Genomic DNA, 18,375 nt, shown 5'->3' with positions numbered 1-18,375 from the left:
TAAGTCATACTAATATGTGAATGATTGACAGAGCTCCTTTACTCTCCTAGAGATGTACTATTTGTTTTTTTTTTTTTTGACATCTCTTCCATTCCTGAACCTCAGAATCTCCAAAAAATTTTTGCTATAGTAGTTCCTTACCCAGAAAAACCAAACCCATTGCCGTTGAGTTGATTCCAACTCATAGCACCCCTATAGGACAGAGTAGAACTGCCATGTAGAGTTTCCAAGAAGTGTCTGGTGGATTCGAACTGCCAATCTTTGGTTAGCAGCTGTAGCACTTAACCACTACGCCACCAGGGTTTCCCCAATAATAGCTCCTTAGTAAGTGATAATAGGAACTCTAAGACTAGTGACAAGGGATTGCAAAGTAGTTTATATATGAATTGTTTAAAACCTGATTTTTAGAAGTTAGGAACTACCTGCTCTTGTATTGTTACAAGAGTGAAATGTAATTGTGGAAATCAGTTTATTACAGCCATGAAAATGGTATGATAGGATGGTAGTTATTAGCATGCCAGGTGAGATGGGCCAAAACCAGGAGAGCCATGTCTACCAAGGGCAAGTTAGGCAGTAGAACGGACAAGTTAGGAAGTGGAACAGACAAGAGTTAGCTTCATTGCCCAAATAATAAAAGTCATTTACTGCCTCATCCTCTCCTGCCCCTGATCCCTTCTTACCCAAGGAAGTTATATGAAGTTTCAAAAAGGAAGAGATGATCAATGACATGGAATGCAGGAAAGGTCAAAATAAGGCTTTCAGATCTGGTGAGAACATGATTATTAGTGATTTTGTAGTGAGAGAGTGGCAGTAAATTTCAAAATTATCTGGTGTTTAAAAAAAACTACTGACACAGTAGTCATAGATCACTTTTTAAAGAAGCTAGATGATGAAAACAAATAGAAATAAGGTGATAAATCAGAGGAAACAGAAGGGGCAAGCAAAGATTTGCTTTTTTCTCCAAGGGAGGTATTTTTGAACGATTGGAAATACCAAAAAAGAATAGTAAGTCTAAGAGCAATATCCTAAGAATTTGGGAAGTAATTGGATATTTTTATCTTCTCCTCTAAACTCCTATAAAGCTGTTTTTACTAAGTGCCAGAGAAGTAGAATAAAATCTTACTGTTGTTTTTTAAGTATGATAAGTTTTATCATAATCTTGATAATAGTGGTTGTCTTAAAACTCTTTTTATTTCTAGTGCCCAGCACCTAGCCCCAAATACAGAAGATACATGATAAATGGAGGATGAGCACAATAAGATAAAAAGAGTATCTTCTCGGAACTTGGGGCCTTTCCTTTGAAACTAAAGGGACAATTGAAAGGATAACACAGAAATAAAAATACTCTGAGGTTAAAATGAAGATATAGGCTGATGTTCATATTAGATAAATAATGATTTATTGAATAATTCAGTAGTTTTAAGATGATCGTATATATTATGAAATCTTTCATTGGAAGAATGCAGATAGGCTAGTTGTGGTGTCTTTTATCATTTACATTGCAGTTTATAATTCACAAACCTTAGATTTTTCGTGTTTTACAGTCTGTTGCCAGAATCGGCCAAACCGGAACAAAGTCTGTATTCTCACAGAGTGGAAATAGTCGAGAGGTAACTCCAATTCTTGTTGCACAAACACAAAGTTCTGGCCCACAAACAAGGTATTTATTATGCTGTCATTATTTGACATTGTTCAACTAGCATTTTCCCTTCTTTTCTTGCAGTAAAACTTGATTCTTCTTACTTCTTCAGTTTAGGCAGGATTTTACCCCTGTCCCCCAGGAATAGTAGAATAACTGTTATAAATTATGAATATATAAATTTTGAAATTCCTAACTTACTGAAAAGACTAGTACAAGTTTTAGTTGAATATTATAATGTAAATCAAGAAAAGACTTAGCTGAAGTATTTTTTTTACTCTGTATCATGAATCTAAAATAAATATTCTAAACACTCCTCCAAAATATTTTTCTTCATATGCACATAACCTTCTCTGTATGTCAAGTACAGATAGTTTTCATTCTCCCCTTCTTCTTCCCCCATGTGCATGTCTATAACCAGATCATAAAATAAACCAGATCTTCAAATAAATAATTTATTTCTATACAGAAAGGGTGTTAAATAGGGTTTTTTCCCCCTATTCAAGGACTCAAAAATAAATTATAACTAATATTACAAAAGATGCAACTCTGTCTTCTTCTAAAATACTGAACATATATCATAAACATTAAAACAGATACAAATATATACCTGGACTATATTAAATATATATATAATAGGCCTCAATAGTTCTGTAAGGCTGGGGTGGTAAATCATCTCATCTTCAGTACCAGCTTGCAGACAGGTAACAGTAACTGCCTGAGGCTCTGTTATGAGAAGGATCCTGAGAATTCCTTCAAAGCAACATTATATAGGCTGAGTATATGCAAGTGGCTCTGTGGGAAAAAGACCTGGTGATCTGCTCTCATAAAGATTACAACCTAGAAAACCCTGTGGGGCCGTTCTTGGGCAGTTCTACTCTGTCTCATGGGTAGCCATGAGTTGAAATCGACTGGATAGCACCTAACAACAACAACATATGCTAGTCCTAAAGAATATGTAAAGATAAGTCTATGAATGTAACTGTAATAAGCATCAACTATTAATAACTTTATGTCACTTGTATTGATGATTCCATTGTATCTCCTTTATTGCCTTATTGGAGCCCTGGTGGCACAGTGGTTAAGAGCTCGGCTACTAACCAAAAGGTCGGCAGTTGAAGTCCACCAGCTGCTCCTTGGAAACCCTATGGGGCAGTTTTACTCTGCCTTGTAGGGTCGCCATGAGTCAGAATCAACTTCATGGCAACAGGCTTGGCTTTTTATTTTTTTGGTTTATTGGCTTATTAGCAATTACTTTTCATTTTGTACTTTTAGTGGTTGTTTTTGGTTTATAGTGTACATCTAACTCATCAGAATCTACCTTCAAGTAATATTATACTGCTTCACATATAGTATAAAACCTTACAACAGTATACTTTCATGTTCCTCCACTGTCTTTATGCAATTGTCATATATTTTATTTCTACATATGTTATAAATCCCACAGTAGTTTTCATTTCTGCTTTAAACAGTCTTTTATCTTTTATAGAAATTTTTTTAAATAAGACAAAGAAGTCTATTTTGCATTTATTATTTCTGGTGTTCTTTCTTTCTTTCTTTAGATCCAGATTTTTATCTGGTATCATTTTCCTTTAACCTAAAGGACTTCTTTAATATTTTTTCTTGTCCATGTCTGGTGGTAATAAATTCTTTCAGCTTTTGTATGTCAAAAAAAAGTCTTTATTTCATCTTTGCTTTTAAAAGTATTTTTACTGGGTATAGAATTCTAGTTGACAGTTTTTTTCTTCAAAGATGTTGCTTTACTGTCTTCTGGTTTTCATTATCTCAGACAAGAAGTCCGATGTCATTCTCATTGTTGCTCCTTTGTACAGTAATGTGTCTCTTTCCTCTAGCTGTTTTAGGATTTTTTTTCTCTATCACTAGTTTTAAGCAATTTGATTATGATATACCCTAGTGTAGTTTTCTTCATGGTTCTTGTCCTTGGGGTTCATCTAGCTTCTTGGATCAGCAAGCTTATAGTTTTTAGTCTAATTTGACTAATTTTTGGCTATTATTTCTTCATATATTTTTTCTGTCCATGTCTTCTCACTTCTTCTGAGACTCCAAGTACATATCTATTAGATCACTTGAAGTTGTCCCTTTAGCTTCCAAATTCACACACTCTGCTTTTTTTTTTTTTCTTTTTTGGACTTTTTCCTCTCTGTGTTTCATTTTGGACAGTGTTTATTGCTATGCATTGAAGTTATTTAATCTTTTCTTCTGTAATGTCTCATCTTCTGTTAATCCCATCCATTATATTTTTCATCTCAGACATTGAATTTTTTCTCTCTAGATGCTTGATTTGGGCCTCTCCTTAACATGCCCATGCTTTCTTCTACCTTTTCGACCATATGGAACGTATTTATAATAGCTCTTTTAATGTTCTTAATCTACTGATTCTCTTCCTGTGTCATATGTGGGTCAGTTTTTATTGATTGATTTTTCTCTTTATTATAGATCCTATTTTCCTGCTACTTTGCATGCCTGGCTTTTTTTTTTATTGGATGCCAATAAATTTTATGTTGTTAAGTACTAGATTTTTTTTTTTTCCCCCTTTAAGTGTTTTCAAATTTTGTTCTGGGATGCAGTTAAGTTGCTTAGAAGCAGTTTGATCCTTTTAAGTCTTGCTTTTTTAAACTTTGTTGGATGGGAAGGAGCAGCCTTTATAGTCTGGATTAATGTTGCCCCACTATTGAAACAATACGAGTACTTTACCCAATGGCCCGTTTATTATGCAGTTTCTCCGCTCTGGCTATTAGAAATGTGAACTATTCCCAGCCTGGGGTTGAATCCAAGAATTGTTCTGCCTGCTCCTTTCCAGTGGTATTTTCCCCCAGCTTCTGGTATTTACTCACACTACTGTACTTATATTTTCAGGTAAAGACTCAAGGGAAATCCCCTTTCAGATCTTTGGAGCTCCTCTCTGTAGCTTTCTCTTCTCCACTACTCTGTCCTGCAAATTCTAGCTCCCTTGGCCTCTTCTAATTCTCAACATTTTCTTCTCAATGCAGGGAGACCACTGGGCTCTATTTGTGGCCCCCTCCCCTGCAGCCTTGAAAATCTCCTCAGACATGTTTTCAGACCTGTTGTCCAGTGTCTGAAAACCACCGTTTCGTATACTTTGTTAGGTGTTGTAGTTGTTTAATAGGGGAGAATAAATCCGATCCATATTATAAAATCATGACTGGCCGCAGAAGTCTGTTCTTTGTATTTAGAAAGTTTTTTTTTTTTTTTTCCTTAAATGGTATAGCACTCTTAGCTAACTAAATGACCCAAGGAAGTTTGTGTAGCATTTTCTCCATGTAAATTTTCCTCTAAAAATGATTTTTATATATTTCCATAATTTTTTAATAACTGTCAGAATACTTTATAGTATATGAGAAAACCATAAAACAATGATGCTAGTTATACAAACTTTACAAAAAAGAAGTTTAAAACAACTGACACGTATTCACATAGCTTGTAAGCGGTGGAACCTGATTTCAAACCTAGGCAGTCTGATTCCACAGCACACTCTTTTCACTGCCAAACTCCTAGTTAAACAGATGCAAGCTATAATTATTAGTATGTAAATATTTCATGTAATGTGACCAGTACTTCAAAATCACTCAACATCCTGCTTCATTTTTGTGGTGCCTGTCAGATTTGGGGCATTTTGTCCTTGTGTCATGTCAGCCTTTGGAGCTAGTAGAACACTAACCAAAATTATTTCATATGACGAGTTTGTCTTCTCCACCTTCCCAGCCACAGAACACCTCTTTTTACTGGTTTTACTTTTACCCCACAAGATTTATGCTGTCCTCATTCAGCCTTCTGTCTGTTTAAAGCAATCTCAGCAACATTCTCAGGCTGCCCTGTGCTGTGAAATTATTCTCTCTCACCTCTCAGGCAAAAGACTTTTCTATGATCAGGCAATCTTACTAACAAAATGAGGAGCCCTGGTGGCACAGTGGTTAAGCGCTTGGTCGCTAACTGAAAAGTCGGCGGTGCAAACCCGCCAGACGCTCCATGGAAGAAAGATGTGGCAGTCTGCTTCCATAAAGATTACTGCCTTGGAAACCCTATGGGGCAAGTTCTACTCTGTCGTATAGGGTTGCTACGAGTCAGAATCGACTCAGCGGTAACGGATATGAACAAAATATAATTCATGTTTGTAATGTAAATGACACATACATAGTTCTTCCTTCCCAATAAAGGATATTGTACTTTTAAAAATGAATTGGTTGAGCCAAATGACCTCACATGTAGAAATTCCTGCTTTGGGGCTCTGTCTTTTGAAAGATTAAGGACAGCCCTAGGCATTCTTTACTCACTGGTCAGCATCTCTTTTTTATTTTTAGATACTTCTTTGCCCCAGACTCAGGTAACTAGCAGGATTTCCCATACTGTAGGCAGTTTAGTCCATAGACTTAACACTCTCAATTAGATGATCTCAGGTTTTAAGTTTGGTTGTTTTCTAAGAATGAAATTTTTTTATCTTAGGGTTTGCCTTTAAAGTAAAAAATATGTCCAAGTGATGGTCAGAATCCTTTTGCTCTAAACAGAATAAACTTTGATGGAGCTGTTTGAATCTACAGGGAAGTAATTTCTCAAGTATTAGTTGTTCTAGTGGTATGCATTTGTTGATGTAATCCCACATTTAGAATTTCTATGGCCGGCTGTCTTTTCCTTTTTCCCTAACTTGCAATAGTTGCAAATGAGGGCTAGATATAATTGGCTTATAGATGTGTTTACCATTTATTGGCCCAGAATTTTTATTTAGATTGTTCTAAATTTGAATTAGTGGTTTCAAACAGAATGGGGATCTGCTTTATAACCTTTACCACTTTATGGTAACATGAATAGTTTTTAAATTATGAGTTTTCATAGGGGGAAAAGAAAAAGACCAACCAAACTCATCAACTTTAGAGTACAAACATGGTAAATGAATATTTTTTGAAAAATTGAATTGAAACAAAATTAACGATCATAAACAGAGTGAAAAATAAATGTCTTCTTTTATAATTTTTTTTAGTACAACACCTCAGGTATTGAGCCCCACTATCACATCTCCCCCAAACGCACTGCCTCGAAGAAGTTCACGACTTTTTACTAGTGACAGCTCCACAACCAAGGTAATTTAAAGTTGTCTGTAAGTCAACTTAACACATCCCCCGTCCAAAATTTCTGTTCATCAATAACTCTGTTCCTGGTAAACAACTTCCCTTAAGTTTATCCTAATAAATTTTCTTAAATTTAGAATTTAAAAAAATTCTTTTAACTTGGATGGCCTTATACATTTTATAAAAATTTTTAGCCCATTGATAAATATTACTATGTAATAATCCTGAAATGACAAATTTATAGTGCTGGAGAACAGATTACTGGGTACCAGGAGTTAAGATTGTGGGTGTATGGCTACTAAAGGAAAGCCAGGGAATTTCTTTGAGGTGATGGAGTAGTCCTGTGTCCTAGTTGTAGTGGTTGATTACACAAATCCATGTGTGTGTTAAAATTTCACAGAAGTATATACCAAAGAACCAGAAAAGAATGCATGTGAAAACTGATGAAATCCAGTTAAGGTCCGTAGTTTAGTTCACTGTATTGTACCAATGCCAGTTTCCTGGATTTTATGATGCAGTATAGTTACGTCAGATGGAGAAAAGTTGGGTGAAAGGTAAATGGGAATTCTCTGTATTAATTTTGTAACTTCTTGTGGATCTAAAATTATTTCAAAATAAAAAGTTCTTACAAATTGGAGGGACTCCTTATCCCTTTGTAAATTTTCTTGGTCCATTAACAAATATTGTAAGTGGTCTTTAACTTTGACTGTACAGATCAACAATTTTGACTTCCCAGTTTCAATGCCCATGAGACACTTAGGTAGTATTACATCTACTTATTTTCTTATTTTTCAGTAATAAATGAAAGTATGATATACTTTCAGAAAAGAGCAATACTTAATGTTGACTCTTACCTTAATCACTAGCTAGTCAGTTAATGAAGTTTATTGTCAGAGTTGTTGCATTTAAATTAAATTCCTTTGAAAACCTTTGTTTTAAAAAATTTCTTCTGAAAATATTTAAATTAAGATTGCATGCTTATGTATAATACTTGAGAAAGGGTAGAGGAGAAATCTAAAATACATGAGTGTAACAAGTGTGGGATTTCCTCCCCTTTTTACAGGAGAATAGTAAAAAATTAAAAATGAAGTTTCCACCTAAAATCCCAAACAGAAAAACAAAAAGTAAAACTAATAAAGGAGGAATAACTCAGCCTAACATAAATGATAGCCTGGAAATTACAAAACTGGACTCTTCCATCATTTCAGAAGGGAAAATGCCCACAATCACACCGCAGATCCAGGCTTTTACTCTACAGAAAGCAGCAGCAGGTCTGTTCGGACTGCTTAATATCTTCTTTGTATTTTATTTTATTACTCACTTATTTTAAGTAAACTTTTTTATGTTCATTACAGTGCCTTTAGTGTTTTCTACATATATGTTGAAATTTTTAATGAGTTTTTGATAATTAGCCTTTCTAGAAAATCAGACTGGTTTGTTGTGTTTTTCTCCTTTGTTTACTATATTGTTTTCTCCTAGAAGGTTTGATGAGCCTTCTTCGTGAAATGGGGAAAGGTTATCTAGCTTTGTGTTCGTACAACTGCAAAGATGCTATAAATATACTGAGCCACCTACCTTCTCACCACTACAATACGGGTTGGGTACTGTGCCAAATTGGAAGGGCCTATTTTGAACTTTCAGAGTACATGCAAGTAAGTATAGAAAACAGTTATATATGCCTTTCTAGAGATAATTAAAATTTGCATGCTTGAGAAGGTTAGATCTAAAAGGGTAATGTTTATTTTGTAACATCTTTATGCTTTTTTTTTCAAAATTTGTAATTTATAAATATAGTTATTTCTTGTGTTGAAGAATGAGTAATTTAAATTCTATAAGAATACTTGAGATAGATTTGTAGAAAACTGGGTTATTAATACATTCTTATGTGGAACACTTGTACCTTATTTAGTTGGAGCTGAAATACGTATTTATGAAATTGTATTGTAAATTCTTTCTACAACATATATGGAGTTTTCTACTAGGGTGAATTTTTGGCATTATGTTTTAAAAACTTAAAGAATGCCGTGAAGAAAGTTGTATTTAATTGAGGGCATAATATCCTTATCACAGGTTTTTATCCTTTTAATTTTAATTACATTTGTTGCTTAAGTCTTTTGTTTGTGACAGAAAAGGAGAGGATGATTTAACCTAGAGCCAAAGAAAAGCCTAATTTCATATTTAATAACCTCCCCAGTTCTCATTACCAAAACATTTTCTCTTCTGCCTTCTAAACCTAAAATAAAACACTCTTCTAATAAACCTATATATTACTAAAATTTCTCTGATGTGGATTATTTACAGTTGGTAATAAGGTTACTTTCTGCTGTATTTATTTTCAGTTGTTCAGCATGTATTTAAGTACTTACCATGTGCCAGACTCTTTTCTAGGCTCTGCAATATAGCTAGACAGAATTTCTTGCTTTCGTGGAGCTTACATTCTAGTAAAAGAAACAGATTGTAAGCCAATAAATGTATAGGGACAAGTAGCTATAAATCATCTGAAAAAAGAAAGCCTGGTAAGGCGATTGGAGGACAGCGAAGTGTGGTGCTGTTTTATAGTGTGGTGCTCAGAGAAGAAAAGTTCCTCCTCCCTTCATGAGCCATGCAAAGGTATAGAGGGGAAATGTTCTTCTAGGCAGAGAATAAATGCAGACTTTACCTGTTCATGTAATTTTGCTTAGTAAAGAAAAGAGGCTTGTAGTCAGAAAGTCATATTCATTGCTCAAAACCAAACCTGTTGTCATCAAGTGTGTTCTGACCCATGGCCACCCTACGTGTTTCAGAGTAGAATTGTGGATAGGGTTTTAAATGGCTGTAAATTTATGGAAGTAAATCACCAGGCTCTTCTTCCATGGTGCTTCTTGGTGGACTTAGCCCTCCAACCATTCAGTTACTAGCCAAGTGCCACCTAGAGACCTAATCCATGTTTAGATTATGGCCTTTTGCCAATACACAGACAGGCAAAACCTTTCTTTGACAAACCTTTTTCAAAATTATTTCTAGTTTGTTGTCTTACCCACTCACTGCTGTCGAGTCGTTTCCGACTCCTGGCAACCCTATAGGATAGAGTAGAATTGCCCCATAGGGTTTCTAAGACTGTAAATCTTTACAAAAACAGACTGCCACATCTTTGTCCTGCGGAGTGGGTAATGGATTCAAACTGCTGGTCTTTTGGTAAGCAGCCAAGCACTGTAACCACCGTGCCACCAGGGCTCCTGTATTGTTTCACAGATACTTCAAAAATACATGAATTTTGTTTTTTACCCCAGTTAGAGAACAGTGACCCAAATATTTAAAGACACCCAAAAACCAAACCAAGCCCATTGCAGCCGAGTCGATTCCGACTCATAGCGACCCTATAGGACAGAGTAGAACTGCCCCGTAGGGTTTCCAAGGAATGGCTGGTGGATTCAAACTGCTGACCTTTTAGCTAGCAGCTGAGCTCTTAACCACTGTGCCACCAGGGCTCCATTTAAAGAAAAGGTATCTGTATTTGGCTGGTGGCTAGCTTTGCCATCTTGTAACCAATAATGGCTTAAATGCCTATTTGAAAAACTTTATAACTTTTAAGAGATTTCAAGAAAGTTACAAATTGTCAAGCTAATCCTAGATATTGCATAAACCATTTTAACCTGTTTGTTCCCCTAGAGTTTACAACTTAATCCCTTAATAAAAGTCAGTGGAAAAATAGATTTTGTGTTAACAGAAGTCATCCTTCCATCACCTTTCCTGTGAGATACTCTGTAAAGCCATTATTAAAACTTAAACCTGTATTTTTGTAGAATAAAATACTGGCATGTCCTTTTTAAATGGTAACTTTGTATAGACTTCTTATCTGTCTTTTTGGTGGAAACATTTTTTTTTCCCCAGAGTTCATGTTCTTGACTTTTGTAAGTAGCAACACAAGGCCAGGTTGCTCAATTTGACCTTGTGTTATTTCTTACATCTCCACGTAAAAACCATAATACAAGGCAACATTTAGGTCCTGTGAAGCCAGTGCCCAGTGCCCTCACCTGTATATATGTAAGCTGTATCAGCTTGTTTTCCCCTTACTAGTTTTTCTGTTTCAGGCTGAAAGAATATTCTCAGAGGTTAGAAGGATTGAGAATTATAGAGTTGAAGGCATGGAGATCTACTCTACAACACTTTGGCATCTTCAAAAAGATGTCGCTCTTTCAGTTCTTTCAAAAGATTTAACAGACATGGATAAAAATTCACCAGAGGTAGGTTGACTGAAACACTTTGCTTACATAGTTACCTTTTGATCACCGTTTACAAATGGAAGTCAACCAAATAATTAAAACACCATTTGGTATCACTCACACTTGTTTTTGTACTCTCGTCCATCTAGGCAGGGACCCAGAGAAGAAGAGAAAGTTCTGAAATATGTGGTGGAAATTAACAAATAGACAAACCACAAAGCATATATTTTGTTCAGAATTATTCAGGATGTGACCATTAAAATTGCTATCGTCACCATGTTGAGATTTCGTTAAAGAGTCGTATAGATTGAAAGAAGTGCTAATTTTGAATCAGTCATTTCAATTGTCATTTTAAGCCACGGGCACAGTTAATTGGTTTATATGGGCCACTCCTGTAGGAACTACATTGCAGTGCATAGCAAGAATGTTGAGTGATATCACTTTTCATAACATATATTTAAGCTTAAAATTAAATGCATCTATAAAAACACTTCAGTTTTTACCTATATAGTCTAAGTGGAGTCTGAGGCTTGATTTCAGTGTTAGATTTGGTTTTGTTTTTAGAAAAAATAAAATTAAATTTTAATTGTGTTTGTTTTTTGCTTCCTTTTTTTTTTTTTTTAAGGCCTGGTGTGCTGCAGGGAACTGTTTCAGTTTGCAACGGGAACATGATATTGCAATTAAATTCTTCCAGAGAGCTATCCAGGTTGATCCAAATTATGCTTATGCCTATACTCTGTTAGGTCATGAGTTTGTGTTAACTGAAGAACTAGACAAAGCATTAGCTTGTTTTCGAAATGCTATCAGAGTCAATCCTAGACATTATAATGCATGGTAAGTGCTAATAAAGTGCAAAGACAAAATCTTATTGATGAGGCTGATACATGGTAGTGTTGCTTGTTAGATCTCTGTTCTCATAAATTTGGTTACTAATACTTGAGGATGGTATTGGTTGGTAACTTCTAACTATAATGTTTTTATGTGAAATTTGTACCTTTAACCAACTCTTAATGATTATTAGAATATCAGATCCTTACAGTGAACAGTTTCAGCCATTTCTCTGCCAGGCTTTTGCAGATAGTTTTGTTACTTGATTTGTTAACTTTTTCTTTTAAAACTGAAATAATGGTTAAGATAGAAAATGTTTGGGAACATGGGGAGGAAGAATAGTGTAATTCACCTAGGATAATGGAGAACAAACGTTAAAAAATATCCCCTAGTTTTTGCTCTTTGACATATAATCATGAACATCTATTTCAATTCAGCATTCTAGTTTATTAAGTCGTGTCTCTATTTTACTTTTTCTGCTTGTGCACAAGTAGTCAAATAGAAAGTTTACTATCTGGCTTATATTGTTATCAAAGAAGACATGAAAAAATTTGTTCCTATTTCTGCCTCAATACTATATTTACATTTTATTGTATTTTCCTTGACTAACTTAATAGTTTAAAGATTAAGGAGAAGAGCAATTCTGAATTTATAACTCTGTAGTAGTCTGTATGTTAGAGTTTCTTTTGGATTTAATTATTATAATTGAGTTTTATCATTCTATTTGTCGCTAAATCAAAAACATTAGATAACTAATATATATTTTTGGATTTTTATGTATTTTTTTAATGGATTAATTTCTAAGTAGTTGTATTGCCTGAAAGATAGCCTGATAACTGCTAAATTTTGCTGACATGGGAGACACTCAAACTTTTTGATACTGCCTTTTCTTCATATACAGAAGTTTTCTAATACTTTAAGAGCTTAGTTCTTAGCAGGATCTGTATTGGTTTTTAAATGTGTGGTACATAGCCCTGGTGGCACAGTGGTTAAGAGCTCGGCTGCTAACCAAAAGGTTGGCAGTTCGAATCCACCAGCCGCTCCTTGGAGACCCCATAGGGCAGTTCTACTCTGTCCTATCAGGTCGCTATGAGCCAGAATCAACTTGAAGGCAGTGGGTTTGGTTTTTGGGTTTTAGTATATGTTCTGTTTAGGGTTTTGGGATATTGCTGTAGCTGCATTCTTAAGACACTTTGCCATAGTCAAAAATTGTTATAACAGTATCATTTAAAATGTAGGAAAATTCAGACTGGCAAGCTTTTACTAGGAGGAATTTAAATAATGAAATATTTAGGCCTCTCTAAGTATCTAACTAAACACTGAGCAAATTTATTATTCCAATTGCAGAGTAAATACTCCTTCTTTTGTTATCTCTACCTTCACCATCATTAGCATAAAGCTTTTTATGTTTTCCTCACATATAGCACCATTATAATGATAAACAAAGCCACTCTCAAATAAAACAGACATGTTGTGCCTTTTTTCTTATGCCTGTGGTGTTCAGTTATCATGTAGCCGTATGGCCAAGAGAGATATCCTTAGTGTAGATCAGTCATACTGTGTTCATTTGATGTTTTGAAAATTTGGGAGAAATTCCTGTATGTTATTTTGATACACTATTACATAGCCTTTACAAATTATAATTTTGAAGTCTATAGATATAGGAGTGTGTATTTGATACAGTAAATGAGGCGGAAGGGACGCCAAATATGATACTGTGTGTACTATAAGGATATAAAATATATACACATTTGAGCAAAGAATGGAAAAACTACATTTTGATTAAGATTTTGCTTTTTTTAGTCATGACTGATGCTTTTTGCCTCCCTTCTAAAAATAAATAAATAAACCAAACCTATTACCCCTGATTCAGTTCCAACTCATAGTGACCCTAGAACAGAGTAGAACTGCTCCATAGGTTTTCCAAAGAGTGGCTGGTGGATTCGAACTGCCAACCTTTTGGTTAGCAGCATCCTATTATTAGCTAAACTAAATTAACAATCAGAAGTTCAAGTCCCTAAAACTATACTTTTTATACTTTCAGGTATGGTTTGGGAATGATTTATTACAAGCAAGAAAAATTCAGCCTTGCAGAAATGCATTTCCAGAAAGCACTTGATATCAACCCTCAAAGTTCAGTTTTGCTTTGCCACATTGGAGTAGTAAGTAGCTTTCCAAACATTGTTGTTAGTTGTCCTCGAGTCAGCTCTGACTCATGGCAAACTTATGTTTGACAGAATGAAATGTTGCCTCGTCCTGGGCTGTCTTCATGATCATTGGTGTGTTTGAGTCTACCGTTGTGGCTGTTGTATCAGTCCATCTCAGTGAAAGTTTCCTTCCTTTTCCCTGACCTTTTACTTTACCAAACATGATGTCCTTTTCTGAACATTACTGTTTTATTAATCTCCATTTTGAGATGTGTTTGTTATTGACTTAATTGCTATAATGAAAATTGGAGCTTGTTGTTGTTCTTGAAACAGTATCCTGAGGTCTTTTATGGCCAAATCATCACCTTTTTACTTGGCATAAGGAAAGATCTCTGGAGTGTCCTCACCCTTGAACAAGTCACTTAATTTTTCTGAGCCTCTATTTTATTAACGTCAGCAATACCTGCGTTGCCTATTTCATAGGGTTGTTATGAGACTCAAGTGAGATGCTTCATATTTTTTAAAATACTTTTCCATATGTTAATATTTCACTCCAAAATTAAGTAATTACTATTTCAAAGTAAATGATTCCTTGTGTTTATATGTGAGTGATACAGGTATATCAGAACAAATTAAAATTCTTGTAAGGCAATATGGATCACCATTTTATGTTTACCCCTTTAAAATATATCTAACGATAAATTATACTTTGATAGGAGGAAAGGTATCTTTGCTTTTAAAAATCTCATTTATTAGTTTCTCTGTAAGTATGGTATATTAAGTTCTCATTCTTGTTCTCTCTTCCTTCTTTTCTCTACCTTTTTCACGTGCATGCACACATGCATACACACACACACGTCATATTTGGCTTTTGTGGGATGGGCATACAGTATGAGGAAATTGTTAGTTTGAAACTATTTAGGAGAAAGAATTCTAGTTCTTTATTGACTATGATGAAATCGGCCATGATAATTTCCTTAAAAATTGACGTGGTGAATTCTTGTATATTACATACTATGGAAACAGTATAGACTTAAGTTTATTTTGTTTTGCCATCAGTTTAAGATAAGCAGATCGAACTTGAGTATCTCTTGACACCTTTATTGAAGTTTCCTATTTTTTAAGGTTATTGTTGAACAGATTGTTTTAGAATTCTGAGTAGCTTATTTGAAGAAGTTTTAGATAAGAGAATATGCTTTTGTCTTTTAGGGAACTAGTTTTTAGGGTCTCCGTCCTTTAGATGAATATTTGGCCACATGTAGTAATAACCTTCTGCAAAGACCATTGCATAAATTGTAGGTTATATAATGTAACATATGTGGTAACCACTAAGAAATCACCAGAAGAAACATTCAGAAGAAGGAAGTTGGCAAAAAGGCTCATCACAAAAAAGCAGCCAAATACAAAAAACAACAGAAAAATCAAAATGAAAAACAAGATATGAACCACTCAAAAAACAAATGCATGAGGTAGACACTTCATTTTCAGCAGTGACCTTAAATGTAAATGGTCTAAACACCCCCATGCAAAAGGCCAAGAGTGGCAGAATGGATAAAAAAACATGATCCATCCTTTTGCTGTCTACAGAAAACATACCTTAAACATAAGGACACAAACAGACTGAAAATAAAAGAATGGAGAAAAAATAATTCCACACAACCAGTAAACAAAAAAAGCAGGGGTGGCCATATTGATATCAGATAAAATAGACTTTAAATCAAAGGGTCAATCCAGCAATAAGACATAATAATTATAAATATATATGCACCCAACAGCAGTGCACCAAAATACATAAAACAAATACTGATATGAAAGGAGAAATATATAACTCTATGATAATAGTAGGGGGTTACAACACACCACTTCAAATGATGGAACATCTAAAAAGAAGATCACTTAAGGACATTGAGAACTTTAATAAAACCATAAGCCAGTTGGACCTAGCAGACATGTATAGAACACTCCACCCAGCATTGGAACAATGCACATTCTTCTCCAGCACACATGGATCATTTTCCAGAATAGACCGTATACTAGGACACAGAACAAGTCTCAACAAATTTAAAAAGATTGAAATCTGTGATTGCTTCGGCAGCACGTATACTAAAATTGGAATGATACAGAGATTAGCATGGACCCTGTGCAAAGATGACACACAAATTCGTGAAGCGCTCCATTTTTATGGACACGGGGAACCCATGCTGTCACATTGTGTAGATTGCAACCAATATCACAAAACAATATGTGTATAAATTTATTTGATCCTAGAAATCAACAACAGAAAAAAATAAAGAAATACATGGAAACTAAGTAATTGTTAGGTGCCATCATAGCAACCCTGTGTACAACTGAACAAAACACTGCCTGGTCCTTCACCATCCTCACAGTATTGCTGTATGTGAGCCCATTGTTGCAACCACTGTGTTAGTCCATCTCACTGAGGGTCTTCCTCTTTTTCGATGGCCCTCTACTTTACCAAGCATGATGTTCTTCTCCAGGGACTGGTCCCTGTTGATAACAGGTCCAAAATCCCTGAGACAAAGTTTCGCCATCCTCACTTCTGAGGATCATTCTGGCTGTACTTCTTCCAAGACAGATTTGTTCATTCTTCTGGCAGTCCAGAGTGTATTCAATATTCGCTAACACCATAGTTCAAAGGCATCAATTCTTTGGTCTTCCTTATTCAATCATCCAGCTTTCACATGCATATGAGGCAACTGAAAGTACCATAGCTTAGGTCAGGCACACCTTAGTCCTCAAAGTGACATCTTTGCTTGTTAACACTTTAAAGAGGTCTCTTGCAGCAGATTTGCCTAATGCAGTATGTCATTTGATTTCTTGACTGGTGCTTCCATGGGCGTTGATTGTGGATCCAAGTAAAATGGGATCCTTGACAACTTCAATCTTTTCTCTGTTTATTATGATGTTGCTTATTGGTCCAGTTGTGAGGGTTTTTGTTTTCTTTATGTTGAGTTACAATGCATACTGAAGGCTGTAGTCTTTGATCTTTATCAGTAAGTCCTCTTCACTTTCAGCCCTCACGGTGTGTCATCTGCACATCACAGGTTGTTATGCCACGTTCTTCATAGAGTCCAGTTTCTCAGATTATTTATTCAGCATACAGATTGAGTAAGTATGGTGAAAGGATACAACCCTGATGCATACCTTTCCTGACTTTAAACCATGCAGTATCCTCTTGTCCTGTTCGAATGATTGCCTCTTGGTCTATGTAAAGGTTCCACGTGAGCACGATTAAGTGTTCTGGAATTCCCGTTCTTCCAGTGTTTTCCATAATTTGTTATGATCCACATAACCAAATGCCTTTGGTTAGTCCATAAAACACAGGTAAACATCTTTATGGCACTTTTTGCTTTCAGCCAAGATCCATCGAACATCAGCAGTGATATCCCTCGTTCCTCATCCTCTTCTATATCTGGCTTGACTTTCTGGCAGTTCCCTATTGATGTACTGCTGCAACCATTTTTGAATCATCTTCAGCAAAATTTTATTTGTATGTGATATTAATGATATTGTGTGATAATTTTCGCATTCTGTTGGGTCACCTTACTGTGGAATGGGCACAAATACCAGTCTCTTCCAGTAAGTTGGCCAGATAGCTGTCTTCCAGATTTCTTGGCATGGATGAGTGAGCACCTCCAGCAGTGCATCCATTGGTTGAAACATCTCAGTTGGCATTCTGTCAATTCCTAGAGCTTTGTTTTTCACCAGTGCCTTCAGTGCAGCTTGGACTTCTTCCTTCAGTTCCACTGGTCCTTGATCATATGTTACCTCCTGAAATGGTTGCACATCGACCAGTTCTTTTTGTTTCAGTGATTCTGTGTATTCTTTCCATCTTTTGGTGCTTCCTGTATCGTTCACCATTTTGCCTGTACCAAAAAAACCAAACCCGCTGCCGTTGAGTCGATTCCGACTCGTAGCGACCCCAAAGGACAGAGTAGAACTGCCCCACAGGGTTTCCAGGGAACGCCTGCTGGATTCAAACTGCCGACCTTCTGGTTAGGAGCTGTAGCTCTTAACCACTACACCACCAGGGTTTCTGTTTTGCCCGTAGAATCCTTCAAAATTTCAACTCGAGACTTGAATGTTTTCTTCAGTTCTTTAAGCTTGAGAAATGTCGAGCATGTGCTTCCCTTTTGGTTTTCTGACTCCAGGTCCTTCCACATTTCATTATAATACTTTACTTTGTGTGCTTGAGCCGCTCTTTGAAATCTTCTGTTCAGCACTTTTACTTTATCATTTCTTCCATTCCCTTTAGATACTCTTCATTTGAGAGCAAGTTTCAGAGTCTCTTCTGACATCACTTTTTGTCTTTTATTTCTTTTTCTGTCTTTTTAATGACCTTTTGCTGTCTTAATGTATGATATCATCCCACAACTCATCTGCTCTTTGGTCATTAACATTCGGTGCATCAAATCTGTTCTTGAGATGGTCTCCCA

At 35.5% G+C, this 18,375-nt stretch overlaps 2 protein-coding genes and 1 non-coding gene across 8 annotated transcripts in view; 2 read left to right on the top strand and 1 right to left on the bottom strand.

Moving 5' to 3' along the window:
* STH (saitohin) overlaps nucleotides 1-18,375 on the bottom strand; it is a 283,897-nt gene that overhangs the window by 94 nt on the left and 265,428 nt on the right.
* The window catches only part of CDC27 (cell division cycle 27), a 70,292-nt gene that overhangs the window by 29,345 nt on the left and 22,572 nt on the right, over nucleotides 1-18,375 (top strand). For 3 of the 6 annotated variants that reach the window (XM_049861622.1, XM_049861620.1, XM_049861623.1), the window contains 7 exons: nucleotides 1,545-1,660; nucleotides 6,654-6,753; nucleotides 7,805-8,012; nucleotides 8,221-8,393; nucleotides 10,812-10,964; nucleotides 11,569-11,777; nucleotides 13,816-13,933. In XM_049861622.1, the coding sequence (XP_049717579.1) occupies nucleotides 1,545-1,660; nucleotides 6,654-6,753; nucleotides 7,805-8,012; nucleotides 8,221-8,393; nucleotides 10,812-10,964; nucleotides 11,569-11,777; nucleotides 13,816-13,933 (1,077 nt within the window). Of the gene's footprint in view, nucleotides 1-1,526; nucleotides 1,661-6,653; nucleotides 6,754-7,804; nucleotides 8,013-8,220; nucleotides 8,394-10,811; nucleotides 10,965-11,568; nucleotides 11,778-13,815; nucleotides 13,934-18,375 lie in introns of all 6 variants that reach the window. The other 3 variants (XM_049861619.1, XM_049861618.1, XM_049861621.1) reach the window with 3 other exon arrangements.
* Nucleotides 15,998-16,101, top strand: LOC126063325 (U6 spliceosomal RNA). The gene has a single exon (XR_007514270.1). It is a non-coding gene; the product is annotated as a U6 spliceosomal RNA (small nuclear RNA).

Source organism: Elephas maximus, chromosome 19, assembly GCF_024166365.1.
Source record: "Elephas maximus indicus isolate mEleMax1 chromosome 19, mEleMax1 primary haplotype, whole genome shotgun sequence".
Taxonomy (NCBI): Eukaryota; Metazoa; Chordata; class Mammalia; order Proboscidea; family Elephantidae; genus Elephas; species Elephas maximus.
The sequence above is the reverse complement of the archived record's forward strand: the minus strand, read 5'-3'. Positions and strand labels throughout refer to the sequence as shown.